We start from the raw sequence: 20932 nt of genomic DNA on the forward strand, positions 1-20932 counted from the left end.
ATAATGGCAACCAAGCAAGCTCAAGACATGTAAAATTAGAGGCAAACAGACAAGCCTGGGTAAGATATCCCAGAATACACATGCATCCAAATTTTCTAAAAAAAGCGCAGAGATTTCTTTAGATTACTCTGTGCAGGTCCTCCTTCTGACCTTCTACATTACACAGTGGAAGTCTAGGATGGTTTACTGTGTGACAGCCATAGGCTTCCAGCTGTAGAACAGGCAAAAATACAAGCCAAATAAGGCCTAGCAAGTAAGATGGCTCTATTTTACTAAATACTGTGAAACCTGGCCAAAGCAACCCATGACTGACTTACTAAGGGACAGAGATAAAATCATGTTAGGGTGGGATCGATATAATCTAGGACAGGATATTTAGAATATAGCCAAGCCGAGCAAAACTATACCAGATTTGGTCAGGCTTCATGAAAATTAGGATAGAACCAAAACTGCACTGATCTTGACAGAGGGAAATGCGGATGCATAGGTTAGGGAATCAGGGTACGTAAATTATTAGGATAAAGACACCAAACCATACCAGACCAGTACAATCGGGTTAATCCAGTTCAGTCCAGTCTGGTGCAATCCATACTTCATGGTTGAGTCTTGTTAGTCATGGTTTTATGCGACAAGGGGTATGACGTGACCACACATGCCCAGACCCAACCATGTAGGTAAGGTTCAAGACACTTCCTTTGATTATAATGTGATGCAATGCAATGTAACCCAGTTTATTCCAAGCCAGCTTAAAACACATCACTCCACTTTATTTAGGTCATTGCAGTCCTCATATGTCAGGCAGTTGGATGCAAGGTACAGTTCATTCCTAATTCGGATTCACATGGTCCCACTACAGACTATGTTGTGAGTCCAGGCCAGACTTTGGCTCCAAGGCAATCCATTTCCTTCCGAACCAGCGTACTCATTTCTATTCCGGTGATGATCTAGTCCAACCTAAAATACATCCCATTTCTTTCCACTCGTATCCATTTCTAACCCAGTATGTCCAGATAGACTGGTGTGGCTTTCATCAGAGTAAACAGCATCTTCTGAATGTCCTTAATGTTGAGGCGCTGTTGGGGCTCTCTCTGCCAGCAGCCCAGCATAATATCGTAGACTTCCTTGGGACACAGCCTGGGGCGCTCCAGTACCCTCCCCTGAGTAATACACTCTATCACCTGGGAAAACAGAGAGACACATGGTTAAACGAGACATAGCATATTGTCTTGTTCACCAAAAAGCTTTGTTTATGCAAGTACTGTATACATCACATTTAAAGTGCAACACACAAGCAGAAGACGAGGTCATGGTACTGTAGATGGGACGTGCCACCCTAGGGAACGGATGTGGTAAAACTGCTGCTTTTCTGGAGAGCTGACAATCATCAATGCTGGGAAATAAAGCTGTAGTGTATCATGACACACTGCCGTGTTGCCCAATAAGGTACACTGTGTTGCACATGCAGTGATATAGTTTCCAAAAAAAATAAATACTCAGTCACATCTGTTGCTCGCTTCTGTCATAGAGGGTCTATAATTTTTTCCTTATGCTCAGCATTTTTTGAAACAACTTCATTTCCCTTTGTTTTTTGTCTGTGCAGTCATTTAAAAAAATGCCACACTCACACTTCCCACATGAAAATGTCTTCCCTCGGGCTGTTTGACCAGGAACTGACACTATGAAGAGAAATACAACCTATACTGTTATGGAAAGTGGTCATTATTGTCATAATAGCCCAAAATGTTGCACTCTAGTCAGATTATTAGTCAAAACTAAATAATTTCATAGACACATGAGTGGTAACAGCCACTGATGAACTGTGATGTTTCAAGCACTGCTTTTGTTTTTGAGTGTTAATATTCTGTGTTTACCATTTTGAATTATGGTTTCAAAACAGTTGAAAGAAACAGACAGACTGAGTCATCTGAATCCTTTTAGCAAGGATTGTTCTTTTTCTCATTCAGGTTTAGTAGTGTGTTTATTTAAAAGGGCAGATTAGAAGAAAGTACCACTGAGCTATGGTGCATTTTCAACATTTTCAACATTCTGCAGAGGTTGTATGAAAGAGCATGGATGAAAGTTGAGAAAAAAAATGTTACAGTGATGATGTCTTGGTGAACGGATCTGCCCTTTTGGGTTTTGGCATCATTTAGTGTGCCTAAATTAAAAGTGTAAAAATGTGTTATTTCCTTGTGCAGGTGGAATGATAATGAAAAATTATTGAAGGCGGTGGCTGAGAAGCAATGCAAGACCTGTCCAAACTGAAGGTGACCGTGGCATGTGACAATTCAGACGTACGTAACCATTAACATGATAAAATGATATTAGCGATGACGGATCAGCCATGACGTGACCATTACACATGAAAGTGTCTTTGCCAATGTCATAACCAAATACAGAGCTTTTGCTATCAGTTCCATTTAATCAGTCACAGGGGGCCACAGTTTATAGAGCTAGAGAAATCCCTGGCCTACGATCACGCTAAGTTCCATATTTCAAAAACGTGAGAAACAGAGAGGAGTAGTAACAGATCATCAATCAGTGTCAGAAAAGAAAAAGCTGGATCGGTGCATCGACATTACTTTTAAAATCCGCAATATCTTAGTCTTAATTTGTATTGGACCTGTCAGACATACATGAGACGAACCAATCCAGAGCTACTTCACCTGTGCCAACATAGTTTGTCAGACGGCTGATTAAGACATTGTTGTCCATTGTGTCAAAGGCTGAGCTGGGGTCAAAGAAAACTAAAGTGGGGTACAGGTCTCCATCAGCAGCAAGGGATAAGTCATTGATGACCTTGACCAGAGCAGCCTCAGTGCTGTGCAGAAAGCGAAAGCCAGAGTGAAATTTTTCAAAAAAACGGATTATTATCGTTCATGAAAGTCTGTAAGAGGCGGTCAACAGTGGCATGTTTAAAAATTGGAGGGAAATATACCAGTAGACGGAGAGCAGTTAACAATGTCTCAAATATCTGGACCAGTGGTCTGAAATACTGCTTTTAAAAGCCAAGTGGGAATGCAGTCTGAAGGGCAGGTGTGTGATTCAGAGGGTACAACAGTGCATTCCCGGGTTGTCAGCGAGATTTCACTGAAGTGAGTTAGTGCTGAAGATGGGCAGAATTAACATCAAGCTCTCTGAATTCAGTATTAATGTGCTGCCGAATCTCCACTATCTTGTTACAGAAATAATGACGAGATTCATCACATTTCTCCGGGGAGGCTACAGCTGGCTGGCAAAGTGGGGGACGAATCACAGAGTTTAGGGTTTTAAAGAGAATTCTGGGATTCTGGGCCCTGTTTAGCGATCAGCTGCGAGAAATCAAAAGAGATCAAATCAAAAGAGTGGCAACAAACATGAATATTAAAATCACCAACAATAAGAACTCTGTCATATTGGACCACAATGACCGATAAAAGGCCTGAAAATTCCTGAATAAAACCAGAACTAAATTCAGGAGTAGTGTAAATAAACACAAATTAAATGGGCAATGGATTTTCAAAAATAAAACTATGACCCTTTACTGATTTCCGCCATGAAATCTATACAACTGACAGGAAAAAGTGCATTTAGACCAAAAGAGCAAACTAATGAGAAGGGAATTCTTGGAGCCTCAACAAAATATTAAGATGTCTGTAATATTTTGTTCCTTCAGTCTGCTGTGCAGCTTTCTGTGCAGATGAGGGATGAGGATTTCTGTTTTTCAATAGATTTGCTGCATTCACACAACCCAAACCAATTCTCAAGGTCTCTGCTCCCCAGTAACTCGCTGGGATATCAAAATGCAAAAACAGAATCCACTGAGATGTCACTCACATTTTCAAATATACAGCAGAAGGGTGCGCATTAATATCAGAACATGATGTTTGCAAAGGAAAGACACTTCATGAAAATCAACAGTGTACGCTTCATTCTTTATAAGACTTGTCCATGACACTAAATTACAACCTAAAGTCCTTCTTAATTTTCCCCAGGGAACACACAAACCATAATGAATTGGCAGGGATTTAGACTTGTTGGTCAATACCTACTGACTCAGCAACAGTACCTTACTACCAGGTGCTGAGCTCGCTGCCTTTCCGGTCCATCCCTTGGCTTGGAACAAAAAATGCCCACTCACTGAAATCTCAGGACTCTCCATGCATTCACTCACCTGCTCAGTGATGGAGGACGAGCAAGCGGCCAGTGTCAGAGCACATTTCCTTACAAAGACAAAAAATCTCATTCCTCAGGCAAAATGTGAATGTCGACTGTATTTTTCGAGCATGAATGTGTTCCTGTATTGACGTGGTAATAAATCCCCTTAATTCCTGAACATTTCTAAAAGAATGCAGTGGCCAAGTGCTAAATCGGTTTCACACGCAGGTTTCGGAACCTTTCGGTGTTCCTGAAGATGGGGAAAAAATGGTCAGAGAAAATAGTCTTTGTGCTCTGCTTAGTTATACTGTATCTTACTTATCTGGTGTTACTCTGTGTTCATCTCTTATAGATCATCATCAACACCCTGTGGGAGCTCTGTCCTGAAGGATACAACTTCTTAAAAGATAATCCTGGTTTATTACAACGCAGGTCTTATTGACATACTTGTGTCATTTTGTCAATAAAGTTAATAGCCAAGATCTGGGAACACACATCACTGAAAAGAGGTCCCATGGTCTGGGCTGTAGCCCCGATTTTAGAAATACTTAGGTCAGACATCCAAATACCCAAATATTTTCATTGGGTATTTTATGTATTTTTTTTATGTTTTCTTTTACATTACAGTCGGTATGTTGTCTGTGTTTTAAGTGTCTTCAAGATAAATGTCCCCTTGGGGACAATAATGTTGAAGTTGAAGAACCACAGCCACCTAAGAAATTGTTAGCTACCTACGACCCAAACCCATAAAATTAAAAAAAAAAAAAAAATTGCACTGTTAAGTATTTAAATCTGGTTTATTTTAATTCAATAATAAAAAAAAAAAAAAACAATGTGTGTCAGACTGTAGAATGGAAACTCCTCGTCATGCCTTTAAATGTAAGTGATAGTGTACCTCATTATTGGCAAGTTGGAACCACGGCTGTTTGCCGTAAGTGAATATCTCCCACAGAATGACTCCGAAGCTCCACACGTCGCTTTCTGTGGTGAACTTCCTGTACATGATGCTTTCCGGGGGCATCCAGCGGATAGGGAGCATGGTGTGACCACCCACCTGAACACACACACACACACACACACACACACAAACGCGCACACACAGGAGAAAGAAGTTTTAAACCTTAATATGAAAATCTGTATGATGAATATCTTACACATTAGTGGTATGTGGGAGTAATACAACCACTGAAAGTGACCTCCACATTTATTAAGGGAATAACCATCAACAAAGGTAGCAAAAGTAGTACAGTGTGTATATATCTTTATCTATCTACCTATATATATATCTATCTATCTATAGCTATATATCTATATAAAATAATGACTGCTCTGGCCTTGTTGGAGGACACACTAGTGAATTTGTGTTTTTTTACTTGGTAACCCTACACATTATTTTTTCCAGCCCTGATAAGTATCTGCAGCTGTTAGAACGTCCACCAGTCAGAGGGTAGGACAGTAATCTGTATGAAGCCTGAGAGGCAAAACCAGGGGCAAAGACAGTCCAATAGCTCCTGCCTCTGGTCCTAACGCGATGTTGCTGTGAGCCCACGGTAATAACTAAAAGCGACCGGGATGAGCATTGCAGATTTGTTACCAACTTTTCTCTGGTGAATTATGGTCACAAAATAGGATAATGTCTCCAGTGGAAATGATACCTAGGTAAACTCTGGTGGAGAAGCAAAAGTTGTAATATGCAGACAGGGGATATATCTATAGATCCCATCTATCGGTAACGGCTTTTGCATGTGCACCCAGTTTCACAATGATTGAAGATACAAGATTCATAAAACAGACCCGTGCATATGCACTGATTTATAAATCTGACAAAAGAATGCAAATACATAATGCTGTCTTTGTGCTTACATGCACACAGAGTTTTAGTGAATTCCACATTTGCCTCCTGGTTTTTTGTGAGGCAGGGTTCCTGCACCCACACTGGAATTCAAGGCTGAATTGTGACTAAAGTAGACAACAGCCCATGGGCCACAAAAGCCCCAGGATTACTCCATATAATTTGGGTTTACATAGTTTGATTAAAAGCAAATGTGTTAAAAATTAGAACCACTAAAGTACAACATCAACAATGTTGTGTCCTCCATACTCCATTTTGTGGCCTTGATCTTTAATTGTTTTAATTAATATTTGTTGTGCGTCAAGTACCTAATACACAGAAAACCTGGCCAAAGGTACAGTAGTATTAATACATTGTAGGATTACTGTAAGGTTGCAACCAACAACTATTTTATCAATTGGTCTGACAATTATTTTCTTCAGTAACTGATGAATTGTTCATGGTATAATGTCAGATTTCAGAAAACGGTGAAAAATGAACATCATTATTCTCTGAAGCCCAAGTGAACGTATCAAAACTCATTTTTTTGTTTGACCAAGTCAACAACCCAAAAAAGTTGAATTTACTATCATAACAAACCAGCAAATATTCACATTTGAGAAGCTGGTACCAGTGAATCTCTGATTAATCAATCATCAAACTTGTTGCAAATTAATTTTCTGTCCATCAAAGAAGTGATTAATCAACTAATCATTTCAGCCCTAGATCACTGGTGGGTTTCTGGGTTCTTGGGGAAACAAAGCAACTACACGATTGACAATAAAAATCCTTATACATGTTTTAGGCGCAGGGAACAGATATTGCAATATAAACATTTCCTTGTTGGGGTTATTTTATGAAGAGCATAATCTCCGAGACTACATGTGTCCTACTATACATATCAGCCAATTTGGATAAATTGTAAAAGGAAACCACTTTCAATATATCATCAGCTCATTAGCTTAGCCTCAGTCTCCTTAGATAACAATTGTCATAGTCAAAATGCCAAGTCTGTGTGCTTAGTAGCTTACTTCGCTCTACCAAGCTAACAGCTGATATAACTACTGTTTGCAATCAACTTACAGTGCACTTCCTTTTTAGCTATACAAAGTGAAAGTCTGAAAAACACTGTCCTCTGACTAGAAGTTAGCACAAGCACCCAGTAACATCTCATTATGGGTATTATCAATAATGGTAATTATACAATAAAAATCCACTGCAGCCGACTGATTTATAACATATAGCAGGCCAGTCACTATCTGTGGACTCTGTCACTGAGTGGATTTTTCTTTTAATCACACATGATTAATGGTGAGGATATGAGAAGACGTACAACCCAGTGTCTTCTCTATTATAGGACAGTGGGTAGATCAGACAGTGAGTGAATCATTATTCATCTGCTCTCGCCTGCTTTCTTACTGCTATGAAATCATAAAGCAGCTTGACTAATTGAGTCAAATATGTGGCTCCTAATCAAGACTCACATAATGAATGACCTCCAGTGTGCCGCTGACGAATTGTCCTTACGGCACTATTCCTCTCCCATCAAACCTCAACTGTCTGATTCCCTTTAACATTTCCTTCCTCCTCTCTTGCCTTCCTTTAGGAATTAGTCCATCATGAATTAGTTATTTCTTCAATATTCAATAAGCGCTAATACAACTTTAATTTAACTGCTTATCATTACTATTTGTGACTATTTGTGACCCATGTTTGCCCTAGCCTTCTCTGTCTTAAACATAAACTGTCCTGAATACCTTTTAAATTGTCCAATGAGAAATCCAATGACAGCTGCCATAAAGATGAAGGTAAAGCTGTACCTTGATAATATCCATGTAATTCAAAAACAGAAATACATCTGTGAGTGGATGCTCCTTCATTTAGAGCTCAGAAACCCCTGAGTTGAAGCTTGTGCAGTATTTCACTTTCGTTAAGCTTAATTACAAACTCAAATTTACTTAAGTATTACGTATTTACTTAGTATTGTTTACGTAGAAACGCAGCCCAATAACCTCAAAAGAAGGCTGTAAAAAGTTTTCAATTTGATTGGACTCATCAACTTACTCATTTGCATGGACTCATGGTGATGATAATGTATTCCATTAGTGACAGGTTTTCTTGGTGAGGAAGTATCAAAACATCCATACACACCAAATTGCAGCTGATTGGTGGATATGTACAATATATTCAGAAAGTTTTCAGACCCCTTCACTTTGTTCACATTCTGTCATGTTGCAGCCTTATGCTAAAATCAACCCTCATCACTGTATGACTAGTACCCCAAAACAAAGTGAAAACTAAATTTTAGAAATTTTTTGCAAATTTATTATAAACGAAAACTGAAATATCACATTGACGTAAGTATCCAGACCCTTTGCTTTGACACTTGAATTCAGCACAGGTGCCTCCCATCTCTCTCGATCATCTTTGAAGTGTTTTTACACCTTGACTGGAGTCCACCTGTGGGGAATTCAGTTGATTGGACATGATTTGGAAAGGCACACACCTGTCCATATAAAGGTCTCACAGCTAACAATGAATATCAGAGCAAAAACTAAGCCATGAGGTCAAAGGAATTGGCTGCACAGTTCAGAGACAGGATTATGGTGAGATCTGGGGAAGGCAAAAAAAAAAACAAAAAAAAAAACTGCATTTAAGGTTCTCAAGAGCACAGTGGAAAAAATTTGGAACAACCAGGACTCTTCCTAGAGCTGGCCCCCAGCCAAACTGAGCAATTGAGGGAGATGTTTCATGGTAAGAGAGGTGACAAAAACCTAGTGGTCACTCTGGCTGAGCTCTAGAGATCCTGTCTGGAGATGGGAGAAACTTCCAGAAGGACAACCATCACTGCAGCACTCCACCGATCTGGGCTTTATGGCAGAGTGTCTGGACGCAAGCCTTTCTTCAGGGACTGGTTGGTCTCAGTTCCAAGCATCATGTCTGGAGGAAACCAGGCACGGCTCAATAGATGCCCAATACCATCCCAAAAGCGAAGCATGGTGGTGGCAGCATCATGCTGTGGGGGTGTTGCTCAGTGGAAGGGACAGGGAAACTCATCAAGGATGAGGGAAATAAAACTGAAAAGTAGAGAGATATCCTTAATGAAAACCTGGTCCGGAGCGCTCAGGACCTCAGACTTGGTTGAAGGTTCACCTTCCAACAGGGCAATGACACTAAGCAGACAGTCAAGACAATGCAGGAATGGCTTAGGGACAACTCTGTGAATTTCCTTGAGTGGCCCAGCCAGAGCCCTGACATGAACCCAATTGAACATCTCTTGAGAGACCTGAAAACGTCTTTTCACCAACGGTCCCCATCCCTCCTGACAGAGCTTAAGAGGATTAGCAGAGAAGAATTGCAGAAAATCCCCAAATCCAGGTGCGCAAAGCTTGTTGCATCATATCCAAGAAGACTTGAGGCTGTAATTGCTGCCAAAGTTGCTTTAACTAAGCACTTAGTACAGCATCTGAATACTTACGTCAAAGTGATATTTCAGTTTTTCATTTTTTATAAATTGGTAAAAATTCTTCGGTACCATGGTTGTAGGCTGGCTCTAAAAGAAAGGTACGGGGATCACCAAACAACAAGGAATCATCTGGGCTAAAGTGTGAGGGGCTAAAGTGGACACCAAGAAAAACCAGTAACAACAAATGTCAATCTTTGTGTATGTGAGACATCTATACTGTTAATGTATTTTTCATTTTAGGGAAATAAATAGAGAACAAAAAGTGAAATGCAGAAAACAAGCAGACGTGTTCTTACCCTGTAATAATCTGTGCTGTAAATGTCCCTGGACATGCCAAAGTCTCCTATTTTCACCAGAAGGCCATTCCCCACCAGGCAGTTCCTGGTTGCCAGATCGCGGTGCACAAAGTGTTGAGACGCCAAGTAGATCATCCCAGCTGCGATCTGACTTGCTATGTGAAGCATTTGGGACAGACCCAGCTCCCCATTGGTCTGCAGAGGCTGTCCATCCACCAGGATCATGGCGTCTGGCCCGTGGGCTCTAAGGAGGAAGTTACAGAGTCAGTTAGAAGCCCAGGAAATATCTGATCAAAGAAAGTATACTCATTACACTGACATCAGTCAGTGTAATGTAGCTTGACATTTATGTTTTAAATGGCCACACTGCTGATTTTGCATGTTGTAGCCCATTAAGTCTAAATTATGTTTACTTCACATGACTGCTGACCATTTTCAAAAACATACAACCAGTTTTATGATTCATTTCCTTCCTTCAGGCAATCATTGATTTCAGTTCATTTTAGTACTATTTTAGAAAATCAACTTGACCCTCGAAACTTGCGAGGATCAGTAATCCATCACAGTAAACATTTAGCAATCTTTGCTTTACTGTCAAGGTTATCACAATGTGGTAATGCACTTAGTGAGAGTGGCTACACAAGCAATTTTATAATAAGTAACAAAATCATAATAAAAACTACACGACCCTTTTCATGATCTGTGTTTGTTGTTTGATATCTCCGCAACGCAATGCTTTCCAGCAGCTGACCATTCAGTCCTTGAATGTCTGAGCATCCTTGAAAACACCAACGTGGAGAATTTAGAAAATGGCTTCTATGTCTAACTGCACATGCACAGGAGCCACATGATGCCAACATAACTGTGTTACAATAAGGGCCGGGACCTTTCTGTGTGGAGCGTGCATGTTCTCCCTGTGCCTGCATGGATTTCATCCAGCGTCCTCCCACAGTCCAAAGACATGCAGGTTAATTGGCGACTTTAAATTGCCCGAAGGTGTGAATGGTTGTTTGTCTCTATATGTCTGTCCTGTGATGTGTGCCCTGCTTCCCGCCCAATGTCAGCTGGGATTAGCTCCAACCCACCCGCGACCGTCACAGCATAAGCAGTATAGCTAATGAACGGAAGGAAATGATTTTCTTGTCTCTGCAGGTTGATTTTTACTGTGTGCTGAAGTTAAACCAAAGTTGCCTTCAAAGTCGGAAGTCAAAGTAAAATGTAAAAACACTTCTGAAAAGTGTTTTTGAGTTCAATCTGCTGACATAAGTAAGGGTTGGAAAAAGGTTTCCTGCAGGTTGCACTACACACTGTGGAGAGAGAAAAAAAACTGGTACTGGTTGTGGCAAAGGGGAATCCATTTAATATTCATGGCTTGGCCACACCATACTCTGCTTCAGTTAATGTAGATTATAGTTCAATAGTTTATTTATAAAGCTTACATAAATGTATTTATTTTTCTCATCTCAAGTTAAATATATCTCTGTTATATGTAATAAAGTATTCTAAACTCAAAGTTCCCTTATTCCACAACTTTTAACTGTATCTCACGGCCTTCTTCTGCAAATTGAAATTGCATATCTTCTTTAATTGCCAAAAATAAGGGATTCTTATCAAACTGGTTTGTTAGTGTTATGTAATTATGTTAACAAACCAGTATTAATAAGATGTTCTTATCAGATTTCTTTTATTCTCAAATATTAATGATGGTATCATCCTTAAATATCCATTATCAGACAGGATCTATCCGCCATAATATTAAGTATATGTGTTTAGTAGCTGAATAGTTGAAATGTGTAAAACCCTGTGTGTGTTTGTGTGTGTGTGTGTGTGTGTGTGTGTGTGTGTGTGTGTGTGTGTGTGTGTGTGTGTGTGTGAGTGAGTGTGAGAGAGAGATAGAGAAAGAGAGAGGTGTGTGTCTTTTCAGCTTCACTGACCTTTAAGTCTCTAATGGAGGATGTTCAGCAAGGCAGCTCAATGTGAGTCTGTTAATGCGTGTGTGTTTGTGTGTGTGTGTGTGTGTGTGCATGTGTGTGTTTGTGTATCTATGTTTATGTGTGTGTGTGTGTGTGTGTGTGTGTGTGTGTGTGTGTGTGTGTGTGTGTGTGTGTGTGTGTGTGGAGGGCAACGGGTGCCATCTAAATTAGCAGTGTGTCCTGGGTGAATTGATGCCAGTACTTTAATGGAAACACAATTATTGAGCTGAAATTAGCATCCGATGCACAGAGAGACTCACTGAAATACTGTCCCATACAAGCATGCACACACACACACACACACACACACACACACACACACACACACACACACACACACACGCACACACGCACACACACAGAGTCATACATAAGCACTGGCAGACTTCACTTCCTGGCGGCGGACTAAGTACCAATGTTCTATTCTGCAGGGCAAAGCATCCTCGGAGCAAATAACATCTAATCACAGCAGACATAATGCAGCTCATTAGCTTACCAATTGCAATTTACAATTTAGGCATTCAGCTTGTGCTTTCATCCAGAGCAGCTGGCAGTGAGTGAGCAGGTAGGCCTGGAGTGCCTGACTCAGCTCGGGTAATTCTTGTCAAGAGATAAGTGAGGTGAGGACCTCAGGAACAACCAAAGTCGTGTGTAATGGCTTCCAAATTCACAGCTCACATATTGTGGAGTGGTTGTATGTTCACTCATGAATTCTTCTATCTGGGAAAGGCTCTAGAGCACAATTTTAACTCAGTGAATTCACTAATGGGAAATTTTATTACAGCACTCCATTATAAATTGCTCTGCAATTAAAGTAATATTTTTAATAAGGATTAACTGATTTTTCAGTATTACAGGCCATCTTATGATACCTGCCCAGCTGGTCACTTATCAAGCACAGCCGCTGAACTTAAACAATTAAACTCACTTCATTTACAGGTTTATTCAAGAGTCACTGCATGTCACTTATTAATATGCTTTTCAGTACAGGATGGGCAAGTCAGAAATGCCATGAAATTGTTTGGGTTTTTTTCCTGATTGTTTTCAACACACAATGGATATACCCTGTCTCCCAGAAATGACGTTACCAGATTACTTTTGCCTAATATACTCTCCAGGGTTACAATATTAATTAATTAAGAATTGATTAATTAATTTATTAATTAAGAATTACAATATGTTCACTGCCAAAGTGTTTTGCAGTCCATGTAGTGTTCATGGGGACGTGTGCTCGATGGATGGTGGGCACACAAAGTGCAGGACTTTTACAGCAGGGACCAGGGCTTTCTTCCAGCCTAAACCTGTGAGGTTTGCAAAATCACTTTATCTACGGTTAGGGAAATATCTGGGGTTTTATTGAAAAAGTAAAATAGTTTTTTACGGTCACCACTTTTTAAATATTTACCCAAAATTACCATCTTTCACCTTAAACAAGTTCTTTGAGCTGGCTAAACATGAACGTAAAAACATTACATTTACATTTACTCATTTGACAGAGGCTTTTATCCAAAGCGACTTGCAAGTGAGGGAGAACACTAAAGCTTTAGCTACAGTAGGAGACCTTGAAGTTAGTACCAAGTACTAAATCTGCTCAATACAACAAAGTGCAAGGAGGTCAGTTTAAGAAGTGACCTGAAAGTGCACAGTAAGTGCTTGTTAGGGATGTTGGGGTGTTAGAGGTGTCAGGAGAGGAGGTGCTCTCGGAAGAGGTGAGTCTTCAAGAGTTTCTGAAGGGAGTGGGGGTGGCCCCCGCTCTAATAACATTTGGGAGCTCATTCCGCCATCAGGGAACCACAAATGAGAACAGTCTGGACTGTTTACAGGGACGGCAATGCCTGACGACGTTCCTTGGAGGAACGCAGTGCACGAGATGGAGCTTAAACCTGTATGATCGGGTTTAAGTAGATGGTTCAGACCCAGAGGTCACTCTGTAGACAACCATTAGTGACTTGAATTTGATTCGGGCGGCCATGGGTAGCCAGCCGAGGTCAGTGATCAGCGGAGTGACATGTGGCTTGATCACAAACCAAACGCGCCACCGGATCCTGGTCCATCTGTAAGTGTTTCACTGTGCATGAAGGGAGGCCCGCTAGAAGGCTATGCCTTAGTTTTCACAAGAGGATTTGAATGGAAAGCTAATTCACTAAATTGTCAATGAACACTGTGTAGAAACTGTACGTTTTGTATGAAACTTTTCCTCATTATTTTAATAAAAATAATCGTAATCGGGGGAACATTGCAAAAAGTGTTTGCTAACAATGCTAACTAAACAGCAGAATATAAACAAAACAATATTCAAATTTAATATTCCTTTTTAAGGAGACGGGGTTGGAATGGATGGAGGAGAGAGTCAGTGGTCCACTGATATAAGAACCATGTTGACACACCTTTATGAGACTTGGTTCATTTCCTTACATTTAGTGAATCTGCACAGTGAAAACTCATGTTGCATTACCTGCTGGAAGTTCCTGTTTTCCCTGTAACCACTGAAATAGAGTAAACAATGACTGGATCACTTTGATACTGAAGAAAACTAATTAACGAATTTTAATGATTATGGGGAGAAATTTGAAGTTATAAACGAGCGTCTTTTATTTGATTCTGTACAGATTTATGGCGTTTTATCCTTGGTGGACATGAGCGACTGATGCCATTGGACAGAGTTAGTCACTGATTCCAGCTCTGTGTTTAGGATATCTATGTGAAGCTGCACTTCCGCTAGTAGCCACTAGATGCCGTCACCAAGAAACTCCGAAGTCTTTGTATGGAGAGGCTGGGAACCCCCTGGGAAAGTTAGGTAACAACATAATAATAACATTTTGTTTGATAAATCAAAATACACGTGTTTAATTAAGATGGTATTTAGTCTTGAACAAAGAATGACTTTGATGCTGTGTTGCTTGACTAACAAGTCAGCCTATCATAAACAGTGGTGGGCGTCACTGCTTCCAATACTTTGGCTTTTGGTTTTAGTGTCAAATCAATCGTGATCTCTGCTCATCAGGAAACAAGGCCTCGTGCATGACACAAAACGTTTCAAAATTTCACTTTTGTAAGAAGCCAACTGGCCTGTTGTGATTCTGCCAACGCATCCACGTCCAGGTTATCCAGCTGCTCTCGCCTTTGTTTCACTTACGTTTGTGAGATGAGAGAGCTAGCAGAGCTGACAGCTCAGGTTCCTGTGCGTTTGGACCACAGTTCCAACAGAACTATGTAAACTCAATGAGTCTCCACAGACACCCTCAGCTGCAGCACAGAACAAAGTGGAGGTAATGTCTCTCTATTGAATCTCTGTCTGTCTGGCCACAGCTTTGTTCTCTCAGGCAGCCTCGTTTATCAATCAGAGAGCAGCTCACACACAGACGCTACTGGGTCAGCCTCAAGCAGACCCAATCTGAAATAGTCAATCAAAAAGAACTGGGCCCTCAATACAATCAGGGTTGTATGTATAGAAGTAACGAGAAATGGTCTTGATAATTGCTCTGAAATTTGACTTAAGTAAAAATTGCTTAGCAGAGAGCAGCATTTATAGACTTTAGACAAAGAAGCTAAAGCTATCTTTTAGCAGGGTCTACACACACTTTCAGATGAGCTTTTTTTGCTGGTAACCCGCCACTGTTGTTGTTAATTTATATTTACCGCTAGTGAGGAGGTGTGCAATTCAATGGAACTTTTTTCCTGAGTGTGTTTCCACACAGTGAACCATAGCAGCAGGTTAAAAAAAAAGGTCAACCATCATCAGCGCAGCAGCAAATAGCAGCACATGTTCGTTTGGCAAAAGAACCTGATGAACGTGTTTAAATTAATACCAAGGCACTCAAAGTTGGTCCATAGCTGAGCTCTTTAGTTTTGTAAAAGACTGAAATGTTTCTACAAAACATTTAAAAACGAAGAAGAAGCTAATTTTGTTATTTTCTTTTTTCATTGCTCCTTCAAACTCACCAAAATTCTTCAAAGTTTTTTATTCAAATTATTAATTAATCAAAGCCTTCTCAATATACTACTGATTAAGATCTTTGCCATCTATAATTTGTACATCATGAAAAAAAATAATCACACGCAAGCTTTTCTTTGGATTTATGGTGAATCCATCATGTCATGAAATGGATGATTTCATCTTTTGCATTTTGTATGGGCATATTGTGGGTATTGATACAGACATATTTGATTTTTGATATTTGATAAATAAAATAAAATCTTAAATTGTGATTCCACTGCCTCTGTGCTGTAACACAGCTGTCTTCTCACACCTCTGGCACCCTTGTAAATTAATTGGCATTTGAGTCCAATTTTTAACCTTAGGAACAATTATGCATAAAAGTTAATCTTAGGGGAAACTCTGGGCTGATGGTAGTGTTGTTGTTATGAAGGTCCAGGGTCACCACTTGGGTTCCAGAAGCTGGTGCTATTTTGGATCCGGTCCTGGTTGGAAAAATACCCAGATTATGAAGTTTACTAATCTCTTATTAAACCGTTATTCTCTCCTTATTTCTTTTATTATAACGTACAAAACACTGTTTAGTTGGCACTGATTGTCACATTTGACATTTGAATGCAAAACATCACCAACTGCAGATTATATCAACTGTCGTTAATTAATTCTGATTCGAAGTAGCTATAGACCTTGAGTCGGTTTATCTGAAGATTATTTCTCTCTAACATCACTATACGACCAGTGGTGACTCCTCTCTGGAGATATCGTCCAGCTGATCATTTCAATTCTCAGGAGATTTTCTAGAAACCTTTTTGCTTCACCGCCTAAAGTGAGGGGGCTAACATACAGGGTTAAAGTCTGTAGGCTACAGCTGTTATTTCAGTGTTTCAGATACATACACCAGCCACAACATTAATACAGGTAACTGGGTTTAATGTTGTGGCTCGGCTGTGTATATTTCGTCAACATTTTATATCTCCTTGGCTCATTTCATTTTCAGGTTGAAGCTACAGGTTGTGGACATTAGTTATGTTGACTCTCTGTGTCAAGTTCTTGGCTTCTCAGCCAACAAACAGTTATGACGGATTTAAATTGAAATTTTTTTTAAAGTATTAATAACTTTAGTTACTTGCAAATATTGAAAGCTGAACCTTATTATATTGAAGACGGGATTCGAAATGATTTTTAATCAATAAACAAATTAAATATTGGATTCAGATTCAGTAAAATGCTAATGAAGGTAAGGTTTACCTTCTTGCACCATGAGATATCCACAAAAAGTCTCCTGGAAATCTTGCCATAGTGGCTCCTGTCATAACTGCAGTTCTGACACCCAGGGACCCCGGGAGATCTTAGTATATTCATGCGTTATTAAGAGATAAACTAAGAGGAGAATTTCCAGTGCTGCACACCTTCAAAAATGATCTCTCAAGAATCGCAATTTCAACCGTGAGGAGAAGTATATACTCAAAAGCGACTGTACTAAGATATTATTTTCTTGTGTGTTTGTGTGGGCCGTCGGCCAGGTCCTCCACAGACTGACAGTAAAGCTCATAACTAACGTGATTTTTTCAATATATGCACTTGGTGAGGAGCCTCCACTGGATTCAATGCTCTGCCGTGTTTGGATTCCTCATGTATTGTTTAAATGCCTCCATTAAATCCAGCTGCAGATATGACATTTTCAGCTACATGGAAGCTCGTGGAGGGTCCAACAAGTTCAGTAAATGTAATGCTAACCTGCTGAGTCGATTGTGATATTTCTCACATGTAGGAGGAAAGTTGGATATAGCAGTGCTGCCGGAGCCAGGCTTAGTTCGGGTCAGGACACATTTCCACGGCAAACCTGATGGAAATTTATCATCCATTAGGTTTTCTTAGTGAAGATTGTGATAGACCAAACTGTCAGAGGAGGAAGAGGAAGGTTTAACGCAGTGGTGCCACCACGTCTATGAACACAGACTGATTTATACCAATAAGGTGCTTCTGCATCTGTCTGCTCTCTTTGTCTCACTCATCAATCACCATGTAACAGCTAAGCAGGTCTACACTATAAGACCCAGCGCTGGTAGTGTTTTTACTTAAGGCCAACTGTATTTTACACGCTGCCATGGGTGGAACATCTCCATGTGTCAGTCTGTCACTCTACCAGACAGGCTCATTCATCAATCTCTGCATAACACACTTGTACGGCACATGACAGGGCTCTAACAAGGCTCTCACGGTAAGGCACACGGACTGTGGTAACGATATTTGATGCCGGAGCCGAGTCTGGCATTTATATTTATAACTTTCTAACAGGCAGTCCACTTCATAAGTTTAAAACTGGCAGATCACTAACATTTCTCATCAACAGCCCGGCACGAGTCAGTGGGCGTTTCACATTTTGAGAAGGAAAGTGGGGGTGTAAAGGAAGAAGGAACGGTACTTAACAAGCAGGTGGTTGTAGTCCGGTGACAAAGTTCAAAATGAGGCATCAACCTGCAGTAGCTCACAGAGACAGGCCCATTCATCACTCAGTGTCTACAAGCCAACACACTGCTCTCAGCCACACACACACGTCTGGCAGCTCAGCTCAACTTCGACAATCCTTTTCTACTTCGTGTTCTAATGAGAGAAAGGTAAAATGGACCTTTCTTTGACGTGCTTGGAAAAACGGGTCTGAAATATCACAGTAAAGTCAAAGGAAGTCAGCTCAAAAAGTCAGTGCAGGTGACACACAGAACAACAAACTGACACGCACTAAGACTCACTAGTCCATAATCAACTAAAGTGCAAGGAAGCAGAGAAACAACGTTTTAAATATCTAAGGATTGACACAGTGGAGAAAAGTACATTTATTGAAATACTGCATTCAAGTAAAATACTTTATGTACTTTACTTGCTCCATTGTACTTATTCCCCACTACATTTATCTGACAGTTCTAGTATTTACTTACTTTATAGATCAAGAATTTACAGACTAAACATATGACTCAATACAAAACTATGAGACACTGTTAGAGATGAAACTACCCCAAACATGAATCTGTAACAGCGCACAAAGCAGGAAATCCGGCTACTAGAGAGCTCAGTATATAGAGAAGTTCCATTTATCTCCACCTGAACTAGCTGCAACACTGGTGCTTAAACTCTAGTGCATCTGTAATTATGATCCAACTTTTTTACTATATTTAAGTATCGTACGATTGTATAGTTTTGAGGTTTCCCATTTGATGCTTCAAAATTCAACGATATAACATATCTAGTAGGCTACTTTTACTTTTCATACTTTGAGTGCATTTTTGTACTTTTTCATTTAAATGCAGATATTTTGCTGGATATGGACCATTATGTACTTGAAGTTTTGTTACACTGACTGCAGTAGAATATCTGAATCCTCCTCCCCCTGTAACACTGACAGGATGCAGTCTACCAGCAGAATTAGAATTTTTATCTTGAATACCTGAACACATTTCGTTGTTAATTCTTCTGTAATGTTAGTGGAAGTGTTGCATGCAGGAATTTGATGTTTAGTGGATATTTGTGAACGAGTGAAGCAGGAAGCTGCTTTGTAAACTGTGATGGATGTTTACAACAGACAGTCTGGGTCCTAATTTGACTCTTCACCTTTGTTTTCTCTTCCTCTCTGTCTGATTGTCTGACTGCTTGTTGAACCCTGTCTCCTAGAAATTTCCTTTCAATATAACTAAACTACAACAGCAAATATATTTTGTTGGAGACATAAATGTGATTGAATTTAGTTTTTTACCAACATAATGAGGATGTGTTGTCAATTTTCATAATTGGCAAATTTAAAATACGTTGACACTGAACGTATCAGTAAAATGTTCACAGGCAACATGTTTGTTTTCTGCTAAAATATCTGATTTTGCAGCGCAACATCCACTTGTAGTGACTCCAGCATCATTAAAACTGGTTTATGGTTCTGTTTAGACTCTCACAGCACTAGGTACAGGTTCAGGTTGGATCCTGGTCCGGTTTAATACAGAAAAAGTTCTCAGTGACTTCACGCCTAACCTGTTTATTTACACTGAACCAGAACCACCATCTTTCCCAAACCTTAAACAAAGAGCTGTTGTTGCCTGAACCACAGACTGGATTCTGGATGTGAACTCTGGTCTCTGGACTGACAGTCCTGCGCTTTTTACGCCCGGCAGCCATTCCAACCACCTCCTGGCAACTCCGCGGCCGTTAATAAATGTAGGTTTATTCATTAAAAAACCCTGCCTCTGAACATAACCCAGTTAGTGATTACGTTTCCTACAAAACGTATTTGCTGTTGCAGTTTAGTTGCACAGAAACATAACTTCCAGGAGACAGGGTTGGCTTGTTGGACCTTTGGACTCATTCTTAGTGACATCAATGTCAGTTACGCTCCCAGTTCCCAGCAATAACTTTAATGACTTCAGTGTCATCAAAACCTGCAGAACTGATGGCCAGAGTTGCAGTAGACATAAACCCTCTGCAATAGCAAATTCCCAATATCTACTAATAACTTAAAATGTATAATATTATGTGGTCAATAAACTATGAGCTAAAAGGGAAGATTGTGGATGTTTCTTGGGTGTGATATTATTTTCCGAATGAATTCCTGTCAAGAACACAGAAAGTCTGTAAATACACATTACAGCTAGTAAAATCTGTTTTTCACTGGTTCTCATGTGTTGAGCACTCCAGGCAATTTGCGTTACTGCAAAGATGTTGTAAGAGCAGATTAAAAAGATGTCTCTATTGCGTAATGGCCTAATTATGGATTCTGTGGCTGATAACACTTAACACAATGGTTTACACTGTAAATACAATGGTTTACACTGTTCATGTAATGTCTGTTTACAGAGGCGTTCTATGTTTGAGCTTTAAACATTCAAACATCCAACTTCAAGTCCATGTGTCATTACGTTTACAAGATGTTTATAGTGTTGTGAACGGTTTGTGAAGGGGTGATGGCACATAGGAATGGCAGTTGTTACCTGAGCCACGTGATTGGTCAGCAGTGCACAGGTGAGAAAGTAGGCAGGGTCTGAACTGCTCTCGGCTCCCTTTGGTGTAATGCAGTCTGTACAGTATGACGAGCGTTGAAAGGTCACCTGACTCCTCCTCTTCCTGTTAGTGGAAGCGAGGCTGCCAAAAGCTATAACTAGGAGCAGTGACTTGTGAGCTCTCCCTCATAAAACGTGATTTAGAAATGAATGACGTCTGTTCACATGGCTTCCACTGACCGGGAACTCAGCGTTTCTCTTGACCAGCACCACCGTACCTTTTGCATATTGAAATCCAATCACAATGCAGATA

The 20932-nt window shown here is 40.1% G+C and overlaps 1 protein-coding gene across 1 annotated transcript in view; it reads right to left on the minus strand.

Moving 5' to 3' along the window:
• Positions 1 to 765: 765 nt before the first annotated feature.
• ntrk3a (neurotrophic tyrosine kinase, receptor, type 3a) overlaps positions 766 to 20932 on the minus strand; it is a 223015-nt gene continuing 202848 nt past the window's right edge. Inside the window, exons 16-18 of the mRNA XM_040133118.1 lie at positions 9713 to 9974; positions 5033 to 5191; positions 766 to 1178 (exon numbers count right to left, since the gene is read on the minus strand). Of these exons, the coding sequence (XP_039989052.1) occupies positions 993 to 1178; positions 5033 to 5191; positions 9713 to 9974 (607 nt within the window). The 3' untranslated portion in view covers positions 766 to 992. The remainder of the gene's footprint in view (positions 1179 to 5032; positions 5192 to 9712; positions 9975 to 20932) is intronic.

Source organism: Xiphias gladius, chromosome 8, assembly GCF_016859285.1.
Source record: "Xiphias gladius isolate SHS-SW01 ecotype Sanya breed wild chromosome 8, ASM1685928v1, whole genome shotgun sequence".
NCBI lineage: Eukaryota > Metazoa > Chordata > Actinopteri > Istiophoriformes > Xiphiidae > Xiphias > Xiphias gladius.